Source organism: Quercus robur, chromosome 6, assembly GCF_932294415.1.
Source record: "Quercus robur chromosome 6, dhQueRobu3.1, whole genome shotgun sequence".
In the NCBI taxonomy this organism is placed as follows: Eukaryota; Viridiplantae; Streptophyta; class Magnoliopsida; order Fagales; family Fagaceae; genus Quercus; species Quercus robur.
Window position 1 is genome coordinate 19,965,089 of NC_065539.1, and position 22,195 is coordinate 19,987,283.

The 22,195-nt window shown below is 36.2% G+C and overlaps 2 protein-coding genes across 3 annotated transcripts; both read right to left on the reverse strand.

Annotated features, from left to right (window-relative positions):
• Positions 1 to 202: 202 nt before the first annotated feature.
• Positions 203 to 8,177, reverse strand: LOC126733162 (uncharacterized). 2 transcript variants are annotated; one of them, XM_050436353.1, is made up of 15 exons: positions 7,808 to 8,177; positions 7,107 to 7,188; positions 6,363 to 6,854; positions 5,852 to 6,023; positions 5,596 to 5,748; positions 4,746 to 4,843; positions 4,428 to 4,519; positions 3,510 to 3,580; positions 3,272 to 3,407; positions 2,792 to 2,851; positions 2,600 to 2,682; positions 2,443 to 2,519; positions 2,271 to 2,341; positions 836 to 893; positions 203 to 748 (listed from the first exon to the last, which is right to left on the reverse strand). In XM_050436353.1, the coding sequence occupies exons 1-15, from the start codon at positions 8,038 to 8,040 to the stop codon at positions 626 to 628; spliced, it is 2,001 nt and encodes a 666-aa protein (XP_050292310.1). In that variant the 5' UTR covers positions 8,041 to 8,177; the 3' UTR covers positions 203 to 625. The 2 variants fall into 2 exon arrangements, with proteins under 2 accessions (XP_050292310.1, XP_050292311.1); XM_050436354.1 differs by lacking the exon at positions 7,107 to 7,188 and having other exon boundaries at positions 7,808 to 7,961.
• A 2,093-nt stretch (positions 8,178 to 10,270) lies between these two features.
• On the reverse strand, positions 10,271 to 20,365 carry LOC126733163 (zinc finger CCCH domain-containing protein 44). The gene is made up of 10 exons (XM_050436356.1): positions 19,666 to 20,365; positions 19,293 to 19,372; positions 17,964 to 18,148; positions 16,795 to 17,713; positions 16,576 to 16,703; positions 14,692 to 14,751; positions 14,557 to 14,607; positions 14,263 to 14,333; positions 13,362 to 13,516; positions 10,271 to 13,251 (listed from the first exon to the last, which is right to left on the reverse strand). Exons 1-10 carry the CDS (start codon positions 20,163 to 20,165, stop codon positions 10,796 to 10,798), a joined length of 4,605 nt encoding a protein of 1,534 aa, XP_050292313.1. The 5' UTR covers positions 20,166 to 20,365; the 3' UTR covers positions 10,271 to 10,795.
• Positions 20,366 to 22,195: the final 1,830 nt, after the last annotated feature.

Genomic DNA, 22,195 nt, shown 5'->3' on the forward strand with positions numbered 1-22,195 from the left:
TTTTTCATCCACACATATTTCTACAAAACTTAAACAACGTTACTAGAAATCTCTTACCAAGCAAGCCCTATGTCTTTCCAAGACTACAAGCGAAAATTGCATTGAGAAGTGAGAACAAAATTTTAGAAGAATTAATCATGTGTTGCTATAATCAGAGAATTAGGGAGTCTATCACTGATAGAGAACATTATATTTAAATAATATAATATAATATAATATAATAAATAAAAAAAGTCTCTTCATCCCCAAGTATAGTGGATTGGAAGTCTATATCAATTGGTTTAGACTTGTATAGGAAGCAATATATTTTTCCAAATCGAAGAGGAGTTATTCACCCAGATCAAGATGGTAATATAAATAAATATGAACCAGACTGCAATACATTTTCAGCCTCCTATCAAACATTAATTACACTTGGGTGTATATACAAATGCAAGGAAAAAGGGTGAAATATCAACTAGCCAAGAAGCTCTAAGTTGAGCGATTTAATATGCTTTGATCCACCTGAGGTACTCCGTACAAGTGCTACACTTCCATCAGCTAGAAAGGAAATGATAGGGATATCACAATACCAGCTGCAGGAGTGGACAAAAGTAGAATCCGAAATGCAAATTCAAAAAAATCTCTATTGTTTGCAAGTAGTACTCCTGAAAACAGGATAATATGTATCCAGCTCAAGCTGGTCCAGGACTAGCTGTGTAGCCCATAAATAGGAAGAGTGACCTTCAATGAGATCAGTTACGTCAACCTGCAAAGCCAAACAAGGTGACATTGTGAAAAACTGAACCCCGGATGACAAAGTGTGATGGCCAACACAAGAAATGAAACAACTTACATTCTCAATCCCCGGAATATTGATTGGTTGAATTCCTGCTAATCCTTGAGTAAGTAAACTGTCCAAAAATAATTGTTAGTTTATGTGGAAGGAAGATCTCAATAGTAACCTCTCCACATAATAATCAAGCTGCAGCCTGCAGCTAACAACAGCTCTATTTTAAGGGCTAATTCTAGTAATGCTTTATTGTGCTAACTAGAATATATAAAAAAATTACAACGTATAGTAAAATATGGGGCACTACAATCAAAACATACAGGGAGTTAAATCAAATTCAAGTTTTCCAAAACATGTGGCATATGTAGTATACATCCAATGAAGCACCTATTTAAAATATTCAATGATCACCCATCTCCTGAGAATGAAACACAACAGTCCTAAACGGTCACAAAAATCATAGGTCAAATCAACATCCTTATTTCCCCTTAAAACAAGAGGGGAAGGGGATTTCAAACCTAGTTATTTCATAAAGGAGACTGGGAAATACCACTGAGCCACAAGGCTCTAGGAAAATCAACATCCTCTTAGGATCATAATCCTAATCATTGTCAAGCAGTTACATTGAAGTTCAAGCAGAGGCTGAAACAGATTTAGTTTCAGCTTGAGGTGCTGACTCAGGTTTGGTAGTTTGCTTCACATAGGTTGGCTCATTTTGGAGACATAAAACATTTTAAGGGGGTATCTTCTCATTGTCTATATTTCCAAAGCAATAGTGTATAATTTCACCTTTACTTTCCAAAACTAAAACTACTCAGGGAGAACTGTCCAAAATTTAGAGTATGTCAATCTGCAATGAACAGAAAGCAAAACCAACTTTCCAAAATTGGGGAACATGCAGTAGAGTGCTGGACCATTTTGAAGAAAAGACTGAGGCATGACATAGAGAGTAACAATGAGACACACAACATAAGTATTTGCCCCTATGCTACCACAGGCTGGGAGACATACACAAACACACGCACATGTGCATGTGCATTTTTTTTTTTTTTTTTTGGAGGGGGTTGAAATTACAAGAAGTAAACACAGAAAGGTCACAATCACTGAGACTCCCCTGAACAATTGGGAAGAAATGATGTTATTTTTCAAAATTAGAATTCTATTATCTCCTTTGGTGGGCACATGACTCCAGGCATTTCATATAAAATACATGTATAACTTCAAAAGCAAGCATAGAACAAGCTTGGATTGGGTTGGTTCATTAAAGCCACTGGAGCACTTGCTTGCTAAGATAAAGTTGTTCCAAGTTCACTAACTTGGCAGATAGGATCACCAAACAGAGAGATATATGGACTATAATAGTTGTGGCCCATAGATGACCTCATGTACATCTATAGCAAATACCTGCATTTTGTAAATCTGGTATAATTATACCATAGTGCATTTTGCAGACCAGATATGACTATACCATAGTGCATTGTCCATGATGCATACATACCTAGCACGGAAAGCAACTCCAAGCATCCAATCATTTTTGGAATAAGCATTCACAAATCTTCCAGCCACCATCTGCAACACAGCATGAGGTGATAGAGGACTTCCTCAAATAAGAGTGTGTACTAAATAAAGATCCGCTTGAAAAAAAAAAAAGTCAAGTGAATTCCAATCACCTTTCTAGCAGCTTCCCAGTTCTCATCATTAATGGAGATGGGTGCTCCTAGAAGAACAACTCTCTCTACAAGTTCAGCTGCCAATATTCAGAAGAGGAGCATTAAGATCACTCTAGCAAATCCACAAAATATGTGAAGAGTAATTTGTACTTTTTACCATCACGTTCAGTCTCAGCCAAAAACTGGAGACACTTGAAAATTACTCGTGCTCCAAGTGAGTAACCTACTAGTGTCACAGGCCTGAAAGATTTATAGAAAAACCAACAATAGAATTAAGAAGATTGATCTCTCTGAAATTTTTGAAGACATTGGTTTAAGAATAGTATTGCCAAGTTATGACTTGACATACCTGTTGCCTTGCAATCCACTTAATAACACTTCGGCAAGCAGCTTCCCTGCTTTGTCAGATCTAGAAAATGACAAAATATATAGCCGCATGTAGAAAATCGCATAAGAAATAACATGTTCAATATGTGAAAATTCTGAAAAACATTGTTTTATCTTTTGCTGTTAAGATGCATTGTTTTGTATGCTCTCACTCAGCACTAGGTTTCCCTATAGTATTCCCCCAGTCTTCTTACTAGCTCTATCAATTCCAATATATTCCTACAAAATTAAGTCCAAAAACCAAATTTATCACTACAGCTGCAAGCATCCTCCTTTACAAACTTCTACCTACGCTACCTTATTCAGGATGCAGAAATATGGAAACCCTCACTCCAAAAACCACATGCTTGCAATTCAAATGAAAATGGAACCAGAAGAAGTTTTTCCCCTCTTCCCATCTAAGAGTTCCGTTCCACTTATAGTTAAGAGTGGAAAAGTATACCTGTCAACAGCAATTGTCCACTTGCTATCTATAAAGTCAGTTGCGGCAAGTAGCGCTGCTGGCCAAGCCAATGCTGTTACGAGCGTGCTTAACACAGTCAGCATTGCACCTTGCTTCATCATCTGCAATGCAAGGCCTACAGTATGCAGCAGCAACATCAACATCAACATCGTACATGCTTCTTATGATTGCAATTATAACTTAATTTAACAGTAGCCAAGAGTTCAAAAGCAAGTACCTGAAGTAAGCCAATCCTGAATTGCAGTGCTCACTGCAATTAGATTCTTAGACTCCCACTGCAACACATAGCTAAGCATTTGCCAAGGTCATAAGAAATATCAAATTTGTAAATTTTGTTATGACAAGCATCCAAATTATTACTTTTTAATGGAAAATTATCAACAGAAGAAAGATAAGATACAGAAGGTAGATAAAATAAGTATAGCAGTTCCATCAAATTCATATCACATTGTCATCATATCTTCCACTCCCAAAAAAGAAAAAATAATAACGTTCTATCACACCATGAGTGATAAGAGTTCATAGATGATACTAGCATAGTTCATAAAAACTGAAGAATGAAAAACTGAAGAAAAAATAATAACGTTCTATTACTTTCTTTTTTAGTTTAGCCGATCCAATACTCATGAAAAACCCTCAAATAAATTAGAGAACAAATTTCTGATAAATCTCACATAGGTGGAACATTGAACTACAATGAAAACAGTGCCAAGAGAGAGCTATTAGAGACATACATCAACCACTTGAAATGCATTAGAAATTTAGAATCACCCTATAAATGGTTAACTGGGATACAAATGAGCATTTACTTTCTCTTTGGTCCTCTTCTCAGAAGTGAAAATAAAAGAGAGAAGTAAAGTAAAATAATATCCCCGTGTTTCATTATGCACAAAAAAAAAAAAATGTTTGCTGTTCTTTTCTCATTTTCTTTATTCATCTTCCATTGTTGCCCAACTGTCTCTCGACAATCACCTATTTGAGAATGAAATTTCGGCGGGCCTCTCTCTGTCTTGTTAAAGAAGCAAATGGCAGAATGGCAGAGAATTTGAGACTTTACTTTTAAGTTTTAACCATTTCAGTGATAAGGTAAACACAATGAATATCAGGAATTGGAAAGTAGCAAAGATATAAATACCTTTCTAAGTTATCATTTTGTCCTTCCCAAGGCCTTACAAAATCTTCCTCATCAAAAACAAATCCCGAGACCAAGATCTCAACTGCTAGCCTCTGATATAAAAGTTCAATTTTTTGAGTCCATAAATTAGACATATGTAATGTTAACAAGATGGGAAGAGGGTGAGAGAAACAGAGAAAATCATAAAATACAAAAACCATAAAGATAGTCCTCAGACTGAAAGGTTTTTTTACAAAATAAAATAAATTACTGAAAGTATGCCTCAAGGAAAAATGAAATGCTTCCATGAAATATAAAATAGAAGCTACAAAAACTCACGCCTTGATTATGGTTTTCTCCTATAGCTTTGAATTCAAATTCATCAACGCTTCCAACTCTTCTAGCCATTTTGGTCCCTGTAAGTCCAGCACCAGCCGCTGTTTTGAATGGAGACATTGATGAGTTCTCCGTCAAATAAGCAAAATATCACTTATGTATATATTTCTGGACAAAATAGAACTGTTTTACTGATAGAACTATTGACTAAAGTATCATGATAGTGAATAAAGGAATTCGACATTAACTTGCAACATAAATTGCAAAGAGCATCCTGGTGTAAAAAGTTTTACACCATCATCTTGAGGATTTGGTTGGTGTTAATGGGTATGCATGACTCTTTTTCAAGTCAGTGAAAGCTAACTATAATGAAAACTCGAAAATCTGACAGACACTTTTAGTCAAAACCCCTTTTAACAACTAAAAGACCACATAAGGACTTGCTATATAACCCTAACTGCCAGCACAATTGTGGACTTCTCTATGAAATCTGCTTTTTAAACTATTCTATGTGATCATTCAGTTGAACACACTTTAATTATCATGCAGTAAGAAAGGTATAACAGGATCACCCTCATAACTCAATCAAAAGATAGCATTCATCTTATAGAAATGTTAGTTAATTAGACTAGCAAGGTCATTTCTGAGGAGACACATCCAAGTTAAACAAAAGACCCTCATAAGACATATAGAGACATAAAAAGAACAGCCCAATCATATACTGCTGCATAAAACAATCACAGATCAAACACATTGGACACACCAAAAACATCTATTTTGTCCTTTAAAAGGGAAAACAGATTTATAAGATCATTTGAGAAGATTAAACTATGGAATGTAATCAAGTGTTCACCTCCAAATGACGCAGCAACAGCAACTGAACCAGCAACAGTTCCTGCAGCACTTGCAGCTGCCGCAAACCCACCAGCCCCAATCACAGGGATCAGAGTCCCTAATGTTGGAGCTAGGGCACTAAGTCCTGCAGCAATTGCTGGGGCAGCTAATCCTGTTAATATTGAAAATGAAACTGAGAAGTCAACCACAAGAACCACAAGAAGAGTGTTTCTCAAGTGGAAATTTTTATGAAAAACAAATTTGAGGCTCCATACCACCAGTAATTGCCATCAAGGCTCCTCCAGTTACTGCAGCCGCACCAATGATACCACCTCGCTTCCATTTAGCCCATTTGTTTTTTGAAGGTTGTTTTTCTTCTTCTCTCTTTGATTCTCCCTCTTTTGCTAAAGCCATTGCAGAGCAAGCAACCATTATCTCAATTGCTTCCTGCAACACAAAAACTTCCCTTAACAAGGTCAAAATATAAAACATGATCTTTAACTAAAAAGAAGAAAAATTACAATTAGGTTTAATATATATATACACACACTTAATCACACGCCTACAAGTACAATTAGAAGTGATAAAATGACAGAGGAAAAAAGAAGGGAATGCATCTCAATGGTGATTTCCACTGAATGTTAGAAGATATTTTGACTTATATCACTAGAACATAAGGGGGAGTTGAGAAATCTTTTCCTCATCCATCATAGGACCTAATACCAACAAAATTCTCATCCACATTTACAATGACCAAAAGAGTACCAAGAGTTTGAGTACACAAACCATTTTTGTCCATTTGATATCAAACCAAGTTGCCAGCAAGCGTAAAGCCACACGATGTCGAGCATCATAGCCCTTTCTTTGTCGGTTACTCTTTTTGTTGTCATCACTTGTATCTGCCAGACAAGCTGAAAGAAGCACATAGAGAACTGTAACTTTCCTCCGATAACTGAGCATTGTTACCTCCTCAATTGGTTTCTCAGTCATTTTACTCATTAACGCATGATCTGCATCTTTAATTTCAAACGTATTACTATCTGTCTCCTGCAACAAGTGCACATCTTCTGCTTCCAAGTTTGATTGCACTTCAGCAGTGGAAAATTTCTCACGACATTCATGTTCATATTCACGAAGCTTTTCCCTCTTAGACTTGGAAGATTCAGAATCTTCTTCCATGCTACGTGCAGTGACATCGACAGCTGTTGACAAAGCAAGTTCCTGTTCTTCCCTTTGAGAAGAATTTTCACCACTTTCTTCTGCAAGTAACCTCAAGAACTGTGACAAAATGAAATCTTAAGTACAAAGAAGACAGAGCTAACAAATCAAATAACATAACTATGTAAATACGAACCTAATTCAAATACAACAAATAGCCCCACAAAGGAATTCTTAATTGAAATAGAAAAAATCCGCTTTCTAAACATCAAGCATCATACAGAAAAACCTCAAACAAGTTTTTTACATTCATGTATGTATGTGTGCATGCCTATGAGAGGGGAGCATGATGCAAGAAATCAAACCACATACTGCTCCAACATGATGGTTAGCTGAAGAAGTCCCAGCAGTTTCCTCAAGTCCATACCATGCATTAGAGCTGATCTCTAAAAACCTATTCATAACAAGGTCAACATTCAAAAATCAATGCTCATGCCTCTACAACAACAACAACAAAGCCACAGTCCCAAATTTCCTGGGTCGGCTATGGATCATCAACAAATTAGTTAAAGTCGGTCGCATGTATCATTTTCCTCCTATCCATTCTATCTTAAGTCATACTCTCCGTTACAATATCAACATTCCCAAAAAAAAAATCCCAAATTAACATAAAAGTAAAGGTTGCATTATCTTGTTCTATCAAGAGTAAAAATTCCAGGATTTACATTACATGTCCCCAAAATGCAATTGTTATAAACAAAAAAGAGAGTCACAACATGTATCATTTTCCTCATTTCTATTCTATCTTAATTCATACTCTCTATTACAAAATCAGCTATCACTTCCAAAAACAAAACAAAAAAAAAACTAATACCATTGACATTGATTTACTTGCAAAATAAATTAATGGTAAGAATCAAAAGTAAAACCCAACCCAATTACCACATGGTCATAGACTCATATATAGGATTTACATTACATGTCCCCAAACTGCGATTGTTGTTTCAACAGAGAGTCATAACATTATATTCCAAAGTTGACATTAGATTGAAGAAAGAAGAAACTGAACTCACTTGAAAACGGGTCGGAGCAGGCCCGAGTTTTGGTGGACCCAAAGCCCCGGGTCCTCGGAGACCGCGTCGTTACTACTACTGCTGCTATCACTGGTTTTGGTTCGGTCATCATCGGTTGGGTCAAACAAGCCCAGCGGGTTGGTCTGGTGGATCTGGGCTTGGTGAAGAGCGAGTCCGAACAACGCTCCCGCTGCGTAGCTTTGCGTCGGCGTCAAATACGACGTCGTTGCCATATTACTCTGAAGTTTGAAAGTCGGAAATTCGAAGCTGACGTTAAGTATATACTAGCATTTTGTGAAAGCTGTAATTGAGAAGAGAACAATTCTTTCTTGGAAGCGATTGAAAACCATGCCGTTTTGTTTTTGCCCAGTCAATGTCAAAAAACTTGAAACGACTCACACGTAACCTTATTATTATTATTATTATTATTAATTATTAGCCTTTTTTCTTTTTAGAAAAGATTATTAGCCATAAAGCTGTGCAGGCAGAAAAGAATTGTGAAAAAGAAAACAATAAGCCTAGAGATGGGAAAAATAATAATAATAATAACAATAATAAAAATTATAGGTTAAAAAAGTGATAAATAGTTTATATTTAATTAAGTTTTTATGTTTAATTCGTCAGGGTAAATACCTCTTGATTACTATGTAAATTAGTCCTGAGGAGTGGGATCAATTGTTTGTAAGTTTTAATGATTAGACACAATAATTTTTTAAGGCAATGTTAAATTGTTAATAGTAAATCACAAGAAAAAAAACTTGTTGCCAGAATTCTTGTATTTGCAACTTTTTTTTTTCTCTTTTTAAATAATTCAATAATTTTAAAATGAAAGATCTGAACTTTTTTTTAGAGAGAAAATATTTGAATTTTGAATATTTTATTTGGAAACATAAAAAAGTATCAACAAATCAAACTACATGACTATATTATTATTATTAGGAAAAAAAAAAAAAAACACAACAACAACAACAACAAAAGGAATTGAATTGCCGGCTCTGCAACAGAATTCATATGTGTGTCTCTTCTTTTGGTGTTAAGCGTGGTATGTGACTAACCATTACAAATAGATGTTTTTATCTAAAAAAAAAAATTACATGCAATAGACGTGTTTTAAACACTGGCCTGTTTAGTTGTATTGTTTAAACAATAATTTTTATTATTTAAACAATATAATATATATTTTCACAATACTTTTTCATCCACACGTATTTTCACAACGTTTAAATAATATTATTAGAACAACGTTACCAAACACCCCAAAACAAAAAAACCCTTTTACTCTTCTTCTTTTTTAATGAACCCTTTTACTCTTCTGTATTCAACACAAGTGGTTGATTTAGACCTGAAGGTGATTGAGAAATAGATTAGTGTTATATATAGTATATACAGCCTTTTTCTTTCCTTAAATAGAGCACATTTATAACTCAACATAACGCTTAAGTACAACGAAAGGGCATGCATGTGATGTGAGACATCCCCGTTCCATAAAAATGTATGGTACAAAAAAGCAAAAGATAAACTTGCTTTCAAGTAACGGTCCACATCACATCAACCTTTGACACCAGCTGATCAACACATTGACTTAGCTTCCTTGAACACGACTGACTAAAATTAATGTAATCAATCCTTTTTCTAGATCATAGAAGATCCCTGCAATCAACAAAAACACTGAGAGATGAACCAAAAATACGGAGAGGCATATAATTCGTAATTAACAAATAAATAAACAACAACAGTCTTCAGCATCAAGTTCATGAGCAATGTTACTATGTAACATTACATGTCTGATGTCCCCTTTATACACCGCCTATAGTACGGCCATAAATAAGGTTGGACATATATTGGCTGATACAAGCAGTGACGCCCATTACCCATCTTCAGTCTAAGTAGTCACAAAAAGCCTACTTGATACAGCCCCTTTAAATACTCTTCTTTTTAACTTCTTTTTTTAAGTTTCGGATCCATTCCGTTTTCATATTATAACAACATATCTACCATCTAATGGTTGTGGATAGAATGACTACATTGATTGAATGCATATCAAAGCCAAGACTAAGAGTGGTGAAATGAACAAAATCAAAGGAGGTTTAGGAATGAACTGAATTTTAAACAAAGTTGGATGACATAATTGAGAGTTTATAACAATAATAATAATAATAATAATAGCTAGCCTCATCACATGCGCTACGCACGTGCGATGAGGTTTTTTTTCGCAAAAAAAAAAAACTCTGTATTTTTATTTTGAGAATCTAATTTTAAATGGATAAAGCAAATTTGAAAATTAACAGAAAAATATTCCTATTTTTTAAGCAATGTTTTAATGGGAGTTAGAGTTGCATTTTTACCGATTTGTCCTTTAGTTTTGTCTCTACTTAAACAAAGAAGTGTAGGGGCATTTTTAAACTAAAAAATGAAAAATCCAAACAGGAAAAACCCTTTAAATAATAATAGTATAGAAGTATATAGATAATAATAATTTTATTATATTTTTATTGGTAAGTTACAAAGTAAATTTGAATTGCTAGTACTCAAATTCACCAGCTCTCCTCTCAATCAGTCCACATGCCCTGGGCCCGCTAAGTAACCTAAGAATATCCAAACGAGAAATTTCAATTCTCATTCAACACAACCCTGCCGGTGGTGGTCGTAAGAGAGACTAATCAATGTAGGCAAAAACAACTATTTTATATATAATAGCGTTTGAGCGGACATCAATTTGGGGTAGCATGTGTATCCAACCAAGATTCCAGATGCGTCAAAGCAAAAATCATGAGGAAAGCGTTGTGGCAGGCAAATTAAATCACCCATCCTAAATTGTCCACAACTTTGCAACTCTAGAGCTACCCAGATATTCAAAAAATAATGTTTTACGCTGCTTGTTGACTGATACTTTTACAGGTTAAATTGCAACATTGGCAAGAACCAGACTTCCCTAACATGAATAATGATTACAGAATTAAATGTGCCTAATTGCATGGAACCCCATAATCATGGGTGCAAATAACCACATGCCGCCCCCTTCTTGCAGTAGCCACTTTCATAAAACTTACAAACTCGCTGCCCTTTGGGAGGAGGCCTGAAGGAACCTCCTCCGTTTCCACCAAACATGGACTGTCTGTTGTTCCACATACCCCTACCTCTACCATATCCTAAATCCCTGCTCTGAAAACCCCGATCTCTAGGACCAGAAAATCTGTCACCACCATATCTCGGATGGGTTCCCCAAATGCCAGCATTCCCAGCAGAAGCACTCATATTCATGCTTACACTGTTCTCTGCTGCTACTTGACCAGTTCCATAACCCATATTTGTAGTTCTTTGATCTAATCCTCCCCAGCCCAAGTTTGCACCTCCCTGCACTGCTCCATAACTAGTGGCCGTACTTTCTGATCCCACTCTCCAATCTGTGGTACCCATGTCCCAACTTGCTGTAGATGGCGGTGTAGGTTGGATGTCAGAACCAGATTCCCATTGGTTAACTGAAATATCACTGGGCTTAGCATCTCCCTCCACTTCAAAACTTGTGGAGGAATGCCCACTGGACCTCTTTTGAGGATCAAGAACATCGGCCCCAGATACACCATGTGGTTCATCAGTCACCGTAGATTGAGAAGGTACTTGTAAATCACCAGTGGAGCTTAAGGCGTCACCTTTTCCTGGATCAAGTGCTGGGCTAAACCCATCTAAAGGACTCATACAATCATTTTTAGAATCATCTATCAATGCATCTCCACACTTCATAATTGAAGTAGGGGAAGGCAAGCCATCAAGAGACTCCATCGCTTCAACTTCAGCCAACAGATCTGAAACTGATTCGTCAGCTAAAGAGCAGAAGTCAGCAGGTTCAGTAACTATTGCCTGCCAATTAGATGTATTTGATGGAGGATGGGACGGGGAAGAATGTGTCAGTTGGTGATTTATTGAAGTTGGGGTAGCGGCATGATCACTGATCATTTCAGTGGGTTTCAGAGAAGATGCAGAGACAAGACTGGAGTCCCATTCCTCAACAGAAGGTTTGGCTGGAGTAGGGGAGTACCCACCCCATTTAGCAGCTACGTCATGAATTTGAGTCCCACCACCCACTAAACTAGAAGCAGTGCTCCAGGAAGGGTCTGCATTTTGTACAGGAACACTTGAAGAAACAGCTTGCTTGTTTTCACCAGCCTGACATTTTGAGTCTTCATTGTTTTGCTTTGGAGCGGGACTGGGCAGATCTGGAATAACAATTTCCTGATTTTTCGCTGTTGTTTCAAGTGACTTAACTACAGAGGTAAAACCAGAATTGGAATCCCAGCTGTTCAATGAACCATTTATGGGTGGACCCCTCTGGCTCTGTCCAGAAGATTGGCCTGAATGGCCCTCACTATCAGATCGGTTCTCATAACCCTGTTCATTTTTAGTTTGACCGTCAGCAGTACTGTTTGAATTGCAATTTCCATTTTCCTGACCAGAATTACTTTCACCCCCATGATCTTTCCTCACTTGATGTGACAGAGTTTCATCAGACTTCCCAGAAAATGCAGGTGGGGTTAATGAACTATTACACAATTGAGGCTGGTCAAGCCAGGAATTATTTCCCTGGGATGAGTCCCAGCCTGGTAGAGAAACTTCATTCCTTCTCTCATCGGAATTAGCAACATCTGCAGGTGTAGTCCAACTAGAAGAATTAGAGCCCCATTCATTGCCCCTAAAAACTTCATCATTATTATTACTATAAACACTTGAGTCTTCCTGCTTTGGCTTTGAGCTCCCCTCAACTTCTTTATTGTCTGTCTGAGCAGCATTCATACTCTCACTACACCCACCATCACGGATATTATCTCCGACATCTGAGGCAACTCCAACTCCCTGAGACAGTAAATTACCATTATCCAGAAAAGGTGGCACTTCATTGTATTGTCCACTTAATGCATCAGTCAAAAGTACAGATTTATCTTGCTTTTCATTTATCCTCCATATTCTCTGATCAGAAGGGAAGTGCTCACTCCATTTACGCAGCTGCAGCATAGAGAATGGCCCTTGAGTTTTGCCAGCTGGGTCCTCGTAGTGCCAAATTTTGTCAGTCTCAGAATCATTAGCAGATTCCTCTGACACTGAAGAAAGAGCCAGTGGTGAAATTTCTGATGCAACCACCACTGCTTGACTATTCCAAGCAATGTCCAATGAACCAGAAGTATTAACCTGGTTTGCTGGTGGATTCCAACTATTTATTCCAGGTGCTTCTCTTTCCTGATTCCAAGAGGATTTGTTCACTGTATCATGAAGCTGGGAAGCACCACCTTCATCAGAATTACTAGTCATACCAACTTTACTACTCTGCTCACAAGACTTGGTAAAGTTTTTTCTGCTTCCAATATCGTCTGATATATCACCTGCTCTTAGTGCAGAGATAAGCTCCCTCCCCTTTCTACCATAGCCAGAAAGTTTTGATATCAAACTAACATCTGCACACACACCAGCACCATTACTACCAAATTAAAATTTCAAATTAAAACTTAAAGATAATATAATATCAATTGTATGCGTTCCATGTCCATAAATCAAAAGTAGGGACCTTGTCTCTTCTCATCTAATTCTCCAGCATTATCCTCAGAGTCATAACTTGGATCCATTTTTGGATCGGTGTGGACTTCAGGAATCTCATACAGTCTACGCTGACGCTCCTCGGGTGACTTCAGAAGTTGTAATTTCTCCACGCATTCTCTTAACGTGCAACATAGTTAAGGAATGCTTGATAAATTTGTACCAATTTCTTTGCAACATCACAAATATTAAGAATAGAAAATGCTACCAATAAATGGTTACAAGGTAATTCTTTAGCAGTGTGGTGTAAATATTTTAACTCATGCTCTATTTTCAATTGCCATTAAAATAATAATAATTGGTAAGTCACACATGCACCCAATAGGTTAACTTCAAAAACAAAATGTAATAAATTCAAAGATTAAAACTTCTCTTTACTTCCCCCATTACCTCTCAACTATCAGATATAACATAAAGTGAAACATCAAGAGATGGCTATAAGGCTAGCTATGCTCTATTTCTACAAGCAGTCAAAAGATCAATGCTGACAAATAGTGTAACCAACATGAGGTTCTTGAGATGGATGAGGCAGAAAAAATTCATAATAAAAAATGAGCCTTTAAAATATTGAAAATGTGATCGTTCATCAATCATGCCACATATCATTCCTTTGGGTTCTCAAATATGTAACCAGCAATCCATATAAACATCCAGGAACACAAAATCTAAGCAACTTGAATGGGAAAACTCTTTATTTTATTTTTGATAGGTAACTTGTATGGGAATATTCTTACTCAAATGAATTTCCATATAAACTAAGGTTGAAAAAAAAAACAGAGAAGGCATTTGTTTTCAAGCACCAAGAGTTTAAATTTGCAGGGGAAAATTCAAATATCAAATAGAATGAAACAATCTGAAATAACAAAGGATATTCCTTCTTATGTCCCTTTTCACTTGCTCGATCACGTAGATGATTAAGTCTCAATATCTCTGCTTCCAGCACCTAGATTGCGAAATAAGACCACAACGTTCAGCAATGATTTTCCAGGGTAAAAAAACATTTATAGACCACAACGTTCAGCAATGATTTTCCAGGGTAAAAAAACATTTATAGGCCACAACGTTCACTTAACACAAGTGTAACAGACTAAAAGAATATTTACTACACAAGCATCCTGCATACAATACTGCCTCATTACCCCAGGATCAAAAGGAAAGGAACTCACATCATTCACTCTCACTGCTTTAAGCGTCATTGCCTTTGTCTGAATCTCACCCTACAACCAAGAACAAATTTCCTTTACAAAAGGGATGTAAATTCCTAGGTTGAGATATAGGGGAACATAAGAGTCAAGACTTACCACATTCAACTGTTTGATGAGCCCACACTTTATACTCTGGCGTAAACGTTTGCACTCATCCTGAAAACATAACATAAAATATCAACTACAGAAGTCAACTAGTAAACTCCATTCATGATGCTCCAAAATACTACACCTCACCCAGATAGTCTCTTGCTCACAGAATAAAATTATATATGATGATGCTAGCGTGTTTAAGTTGTGCATGTTCATACAATCCAAAAATAATACGAAATTGAAATAGCACAAATAACGCAAATACTCTTTCAGTTCATTCATTCATGCTAAAGGTGGTAAAGGTAAGGATTCTACCAGCATTTCTTGCAATGGCTTGATCCTGTTATGCAATTTGGATATCAATTCAGACTTTATATTTATGAAATCCAACCACAGTTGAGTATGTGATCATCCCCCTGAGAAGGACTATAGATCTCTGCGGTTTGGGTTCACAGTTCTGCAAGGTGGTTTACATTTGAAATTCAGGCAACTGATGTGTACACAGTACACACTTGGTGGAAAAGGCTAAAAGAATGTCGGATGTTAGTAGGCAAGTTGTAGATGGATATACTACTGCTTCAGTGGATGGATTTATTCATTGGCTTGTTTACCCTGATATATCTGATTTGATATGTTCCTTTTATCTCAGGAACAAGCAGTCTGAACCAACCATGCAAAGTAAACACATGTTTGTATGTATCGATATATAGATCTCTACAGCTTTGGTTCACACATGGGATCATCCAATCCTCTCTGCCTCCCTTCAAACCCATCAAACTCAAACCCAAACCCACCTCCTCCCCCTCCGCACCACTGCCACTACCACTACCACAACCACAACCCCCCATCTCTCTCACCTTCAAAGTTCAACCCCACCTCCTCCCCCGCTTCCTCCACCTCCCTTTGCCAACTATCAAAACTCAAACCCATCAACAACGACACCCAAAATGCCCACCAAATCCAAACCCATTGCCTCTGGACCAATGCCCTCACCTTCAGCTGCATAGCCATGGGTCAACCAGCGATTCCTCCTCCTCTGCTTCCTCTTAGTCTTCTAAGCCATGGGTCAACCAAAAAGGCCCCATCTATGATTCTTTTTATTGTTTTGGGAAAATACATTGGGATATCTGTTGATTATTGTTTTGATTTTGAGAAGTTTTTGTTGTGATGTTGGGATGATAGATAGATTGATCATGAGAAAAACGGTTCTGTGAGAGAAAAAAGATGTGAACAGAAGAGGAAGATACTGAAAGAAAAGAAAAGGAAGGAGAAAAGAATCGTTGGGCATGGGTTTTAATGCATTATTAGTGGGCCCAATTGCTTTAGTGAAAATGAGAAGTAGAATGAGAATAAAAGGTCACTTTTTTTAACTTTTGACTTCTGCTCTAGAAATGCAAATTTGAAAAATGCATTCTACACAAAATGCATTCTGCAAATCTTAAAATGTCCAACCAAACACCTTAATTTTTTACAGAATGCATTTTACACCTAGAAATCCGTGGGAATGTGTTTTTGTAGTGGTTCCAAACACTGCCTAACAGTAGACTAAAATACACAAATCACGTTTTTAAGTTAAAAAATTACTCAAGTAGACAATAAAAACTGTATTATGCACTAACAAATACTTAAATCTGAGTAGGATTTTTTTTTTTTTTTAAATTCAATTGTTACAACAAGTGGGGGAGGGGCAATTTGAACTTTGATTCTCCTCTAAATGTGAACAGGCAATGCCATTGAGCTATAAGGCTCTTGGCCAAAGTAGTTAACACAAATGAGAAAAAAATCATCATAGTTGTTTGTGATGGAAACCATATTGTCCTATTATTAAAAGATAAAAAGGTAGCAACATTCATTTCTACAAAATGTTGGAGTTGAGAAAAATATCACCTCAGAGAACTCCTGGTTTGAAATCCCCTCGATTGATATGACCTCTTTCTTGTCTAAATTTAGGATTTCAAGCATCACATCTGTAGTTCTTTCTCCAATTTTATATGGTTCAGTCACCTTGCTTGTACCTAATACACAAAAATCTCAACAATGTCACAATTTTGCATAATATGTGTTTTACTGTGTACATTTAGAGGATAGGTGTTATAAAGCCAATACCTACAACTTGTACAAGCCTATACATTTCTTGCTTTTGGTCATTATTGGGAATTCTTATTCGCACAAATGAGCCAATAACTTTGTCATGAAATTTGTCAGCATCATCCATAAGACTCTCCATCAAATTACGCCGCAAGTAAATCAAGTTAATGTTGTGAACATCAATTGCTGCAAATGCATCTAAATTAATGTGTGACCCTCTCTCATCAGGTCTTTTACGTGTTCTACGCCTCTTATCACTACCTGTCGGAAGTTGGTTATCATAATTCCCATCAGTCTCCAACTGACGTGCAACAGCATCAACAACTCCCACTCTTAAAATATCATCTGCTGGAGAGTTTTCTTTTATAAGAAAGTGAGATTCAAGAAGCTTGAGCATTTCAAAGTGACCAACACGTGCTTTTCCAAATAGATTTATAAGCCTTGAATCACAAACAATTTGGCATTTTCGCTGAGGATCACGGAGATTGTTTTTCGTTATATACTCTAGCAAAAGAGCCTGGACATCAAACTGAGGTATTGGGGATGTATCACCATTTTTCATATGCGCAACAAACTCTAAGAGTTCCTTTGATGCCCATATTGTGCCTTCAGGCAGATGCATCCCATTATTACTAACTGATTTCTCCATAGATAGACAGTCTTTATTAAGCAGAGGCTGCTTCCTAGTCTTTCTCTTTCTGGAATTATTTGTTTCTATGCCTGTACATGAATGGTTGAAACTAGAACCTTTGTCATTATTACCATCATAAACTTCACCTGAAGATTCTGTCTTACAAACTATAGTATCAGCTTCTTTCCATGGATTTTTAGCTCGAGTAAGCTCATCTAAAGTCAAAGACAGTTTCCCCTTCAAAAATATCCAATACATCTTGAAGAGATACTCCCAGCTGCTTTTGTCATCAAAATCCACTTGAGCCTGCACAACATAATAAATTATTCCATATTATCAGCTCTGGAATTTTTTGCCTGCCCTATCCAAATTCAACCAAGCTGAGAGAGCTTTTTTTTTTTTTTAACAAGTCCAAGCCAAGAGAGCTTTGCTCACAGCAGAAAGTGACCAAAAGAAAGAATGAAAAAGAAGACAGAAGGAGTGTTCAGCATATCAATTCCTTTATCTTTCTTTTTTTCCTTTGTTTTTTTGGATCAACAATAATTAAAAAGCGTACCGTGTCCTTATTTCCTTGCAAATTCTCGATCAGCTTCACAGTTCTCATGCATGTGCCACAAAATCCATTGTTTCCTCTTACGCACAGATAATCAGCATCTTTGATACAACCCTTGCACAAAGAATATGTACAAGTATAGCACATATAATGTGCAGCCTTCTGACAACTACTGCATATATGCCAACCTGAAATGCATGAATACAGTAAAGAACAAAAGGTCATACAACCTAAAGATCATAAGTCAAATTACTAACGGAGATTAAAAAAAATGATAACTTCATTTAGTGTATGTTTGAAATGGAGGGAAAAGGTGTGAGAGGATAGGAGAAGAGGGGACAGTAGCAAGAATTTTAGTATATTCTAGCCACCTTCCCCAATCCTCTCCTCTCCTCTCCTCTCCTTCATCTAAGCATAGGGTTAAAATAGCACCAACTACTGAAAACTCCAAAAAAAAAATATTCAAAAATCCAAATAACAGAGATTGAGTTCCATTTTTTAAGGTAATTTATACGGACATGCAATAGTAGGTTTTGACCCGGGACCTCATCCTCCGCCCATTCGCATAGGATGAGAAAAGTGTCACTTTCATTTAAGTCATAACTCATTGATAACTTCACAAAAAAAACTTTTGAGTCCGTTTGGCTCCGCAAAATTCATTTGTTTGGCATCGTTTTAATAAAGGAATTGCCTTTTTTTGAAAACACCAAAGATCATGTTTGCAATTCACATATAGTAGGTAGCTTTTTCATTAACACATCGCTTTTAAAACCCAAATCAAGTTTTCGCACCGCGGTATTTTCTAAAACTGCTAACCCAAACACACTTTTTTATTTCGTAACGCTTTTTCCAATAACATTGATTAGACGTGTATTGGAATACAAATGATATTACACCAATGGCATCAAGCATTTTGATAACAATCATGTCATTTTGTTGATCAATAATATTTACATCAAGAAGGTAATCTATAATAATAACAATGTACACATTAAAACTACCATATAATGCTTATATAACGAACATGACCCAGCTGAAAGGATCCCCTCCAATTGAATCCTCCTGTTTTTAGTTATATGTGTGACAGGTGGAACTTTTTCAATTTTTAAATACCACATGCCTTACAGCTAAACAAAAATTGAAGGGAATTGGATAATTCAATGGGAGTGATCTTATGCTTCTAGTACCGCGAAATTCGGACACAACAGTAAATGAAACTGTTAAAAACTATCAGATTGCTTTCCTTTCATATGCCTACAGGATAACACAGTAACTGCATTCTATAAACAGAGAGATTTAAAAGAGAATTAGATGCTACAACCAACAACATACCGCAATTCCATTTAGCCCGCGATTTAAAGAACGCCTCGTCCCGCTTAATGCATGAAGGATGGTATGCTTTAGGGCAGCCCCTAACAAGTAATAAACAAAACAAATAAAGTAAATTAATAAGCTTTATTTCTTTCTCTCTCTTCTTCTCCTTTTGGGTAATGGAAATGAAGAAATGAATAAATAAACAAAAACTTAAACCCTAACCCACGCTTTCGTTGCCCATAAACTTTCTTCAAAAGCCAAAATCAGCTCATTTTTAATCTTAATTGAGCAACTCTCAGTTTCACTGTTCTCATTTCTCAAGCCCTAAATAAATTAGCAACGACGAAAACAAAGCAAAAGAGGAAAATTGGCGAAGAAAGACTATACTGACCGGCGATCACAGAGCACGAGGCTACCACCATCGAAGCAAATGAAACACACGTCCTCTTCGTCCTTCTTCTTCCTCGGCGGTGGCGACGTTATGGTCATCTTCGGCTGACCTCTCGGCGGTCGACCTCGCTTTCTCTTCGCCACCACCACCGTCGTCGTCGTCGTCGTCGTCGTAGTAGTCGTTGGAGTAGTAGTATCCGGCACCACCGGAAGGGGAGAAGGCTCCACCTTGTTCTGCGTCGTTGTTTTCGTCATCATCATCATCAACTCCACCGCCGCCTTGGAAGCGTCCTCCGTCGCCGCCGGTGTAGCTCCGACGAGTTTGGAATCATCGATATGACATTGATCGACGCTCATGAGGTCCACGTCTCTGCTCTGCTCCGACGAATTGTCAAAGCAAGGCTGTGATTGCCCTCCTCCATCTTGAATACGCGGTTTGTAAGGAACCAAAGCTTGTTGATTTTGATTTTGATTTAGCTGTTGCTGTTGTTGCTCTTCCATGCCCGAATTCGGGGAAGAGAGAGAGAAAGCGAGAGAGATTGAATTGTTAAATCTAAAATCGGAGATTGAAGGTTAGAGGTTAGGGGTGGTCTTCGAAAACCCTAGACCTTGGGTCGATTGGGGAGTAGTGGGCACATGGAAATGGACTCAGTGTGGATGTGACAGGGCACTGTTTTTTTTTTTTATTACTTCTTTTCTTCTTCTTTTTTTTTTTATTTATAGAGAAAGTGAAATGGAAATAGAAGGAAGTTGAGTGCAGAACGACACCCAAAGACGGTCGGTCAATTCGGATTGGTTCGACTTGTTTGTGCTGGCACTATAGTCGCTTAATATTGTAGCATACCACACGAGTTACACACTTGTCTTCTTTGGCTCCATTTGGAATTATATATTATGTTTTGAATTTCGTAAAACCACTGTTTCTTTTTACATTTGTGTTTTGAAATCTGTAAGTATTGTTTTAATTGTAATTATAGAAGAGTGAAAACACGATTTCACGATTATAAACACTATCTTTTGAAATCTATAAGCATTGTTTTAACTATAATTGTAGAATCGTGAAAACACGATTTCAAGTGTGTGTTATCTTCACTCCTTAATAGCATAATATAACAGTTTTCGGTTAATGCAGTTAAGATAAGTATTTATTAATAAATTATTTTAAGAAACTTTTAATATCATTTTTAATTTTAATTATAAAATAGTAAAAATACGACTTCAAATTAATGCTATCATAACTTCTTAATAGTACAATAATATAATAGTATTTATTTTACTTAATAGTGGAGTAAATGAGGTTTAGATATTTATTAATAAACTATTTTAAGAAAGTTTTAATATTACTTTTATGATGAATATAATAAAATTATTTAAAAAGTCAATTGCTTATTTTTTGTCATCAAAAAATTTTAAAAATACTTCTTGAATCAATATTCTTAAAATATTAGTTAATTTTTTTAGTGGTTTTTCAGTTGTGTTTTTTTTTTTTTTTTTTTCCCCTGGTTAATGGTACTTTGTCTTCCGCTTCTTCTTTGTTTTTGTTGTTTTTTTTTTCTTTATTCTTTTTTTTTTTCTTCCGTAACTTTCTGCCGAGAAGCGTCAAACGCGGCTCTTTTGAGACCTCATTCTCCAATCTCGAGCACCACGTGGTCAGTGGGCACCTAGAAAAGGCAGGAGATTGTCCACTGGGGTCCACTTTAGACATATTTTGGTTCAACGCCTAAAACATGATCAAAACAACAACAAAAAACTCCTCTTCTCCCTCTTTCCTTTTTTTTATCTCTTTCCTACAATTTTAGGTTCAGCCCCCTTTTCCATTTTGCCTAGTTAGGATTTCAAGGAAATGAGACTAGTTCACAAAGTCAAGCACGCAGTAAATTTCATTCCATTTGCACAAGAAGTTTATCATGAGTTGGCATTTTGGATTTTTTTTTTTTTTTTTAATTCACCACCTTGATGAATCGGCATCTCACTTTGTTATGAAAATATTCTTTATTTATTTTATTATAAATTTTTTGGAATATTTAGCAATGTTTGTTTTACAGTAAAATCTTAATTAACTCTTTTTTTATTTTTTCTGAAAAAAAAAACACTGTACATCAAAAAAGAATTTACAACAAAACAAACCTAAATGGAATGTAGTGAAAAATAAAATAAAACTAGTTTTATAACAAAATTAATAACATTTTCACAATACCTAATTTGTCTACTAAGTCACATGCAAGTAATTAAAAATATTAATTATAATAGATTATAGTGTGCCAATAACGAGATGGTATATAAATCAAAATATATGAAATTGTTATGAAAAAATATATTTTTTCACAATAAATAAAGAAATTTACTAACGTGTGTCCTTAAGGTATATATTAGTAAACCATTTTAGAAAATTTTTTATGAAAAAAATAATTAATTGTTTTGACAATTTTTTCAATTCTCAATATAAAAAATTTTCAAAATGAATTGTTAACATATATCGTTAAGATACATGTTAACCGAATCATAAAAAATAGTAAAAAATAATATGAGAG

Coding starts and splice junctions, on each gene's coding strand:
- LOC126733163 (XM_050436356.1), bottom strand. CDS start 20,165: ATGGAAGAGCAACAACAGCAACAGCTAAATCAAAATCAAAATCAACAA. Junction 17,714..17,963: donor TGCAAGGAAATAAGGACACG/GTACGCTTTTTA, acceptor TATGTTGTGCAG/GCTCAAGTGGATTTTGATGA. Junction 16,704..16,794: donor TAGGCTTGTACAAGTTGTAG/GTATTGGCTTTA, acceptor TTTGTGTATTAG/GTACAAGCAAGGTGACTGAA.
- LOC126733162 (XM_050436353.1), bottom strand. CDS start 8,040: ATGGCAACGACGTCGTATTTGACGCCGACGCAAAGCTACGCAGCGGGA. Junction 2,342..2,442: donor ACTGGGAAGCTGCTAGAAAG/GTGATTGGAATT, acceptor GCTGTGTTGCAG/ATGGTGGCTGGAAGATTTGT. Junction 749..835: donor ATATTCCGGGGATTGAGAAT/GTAAGTTGTTTC, acceptor TTGGCTTTGCAG/GTTGACGTAACTGATCTCAT.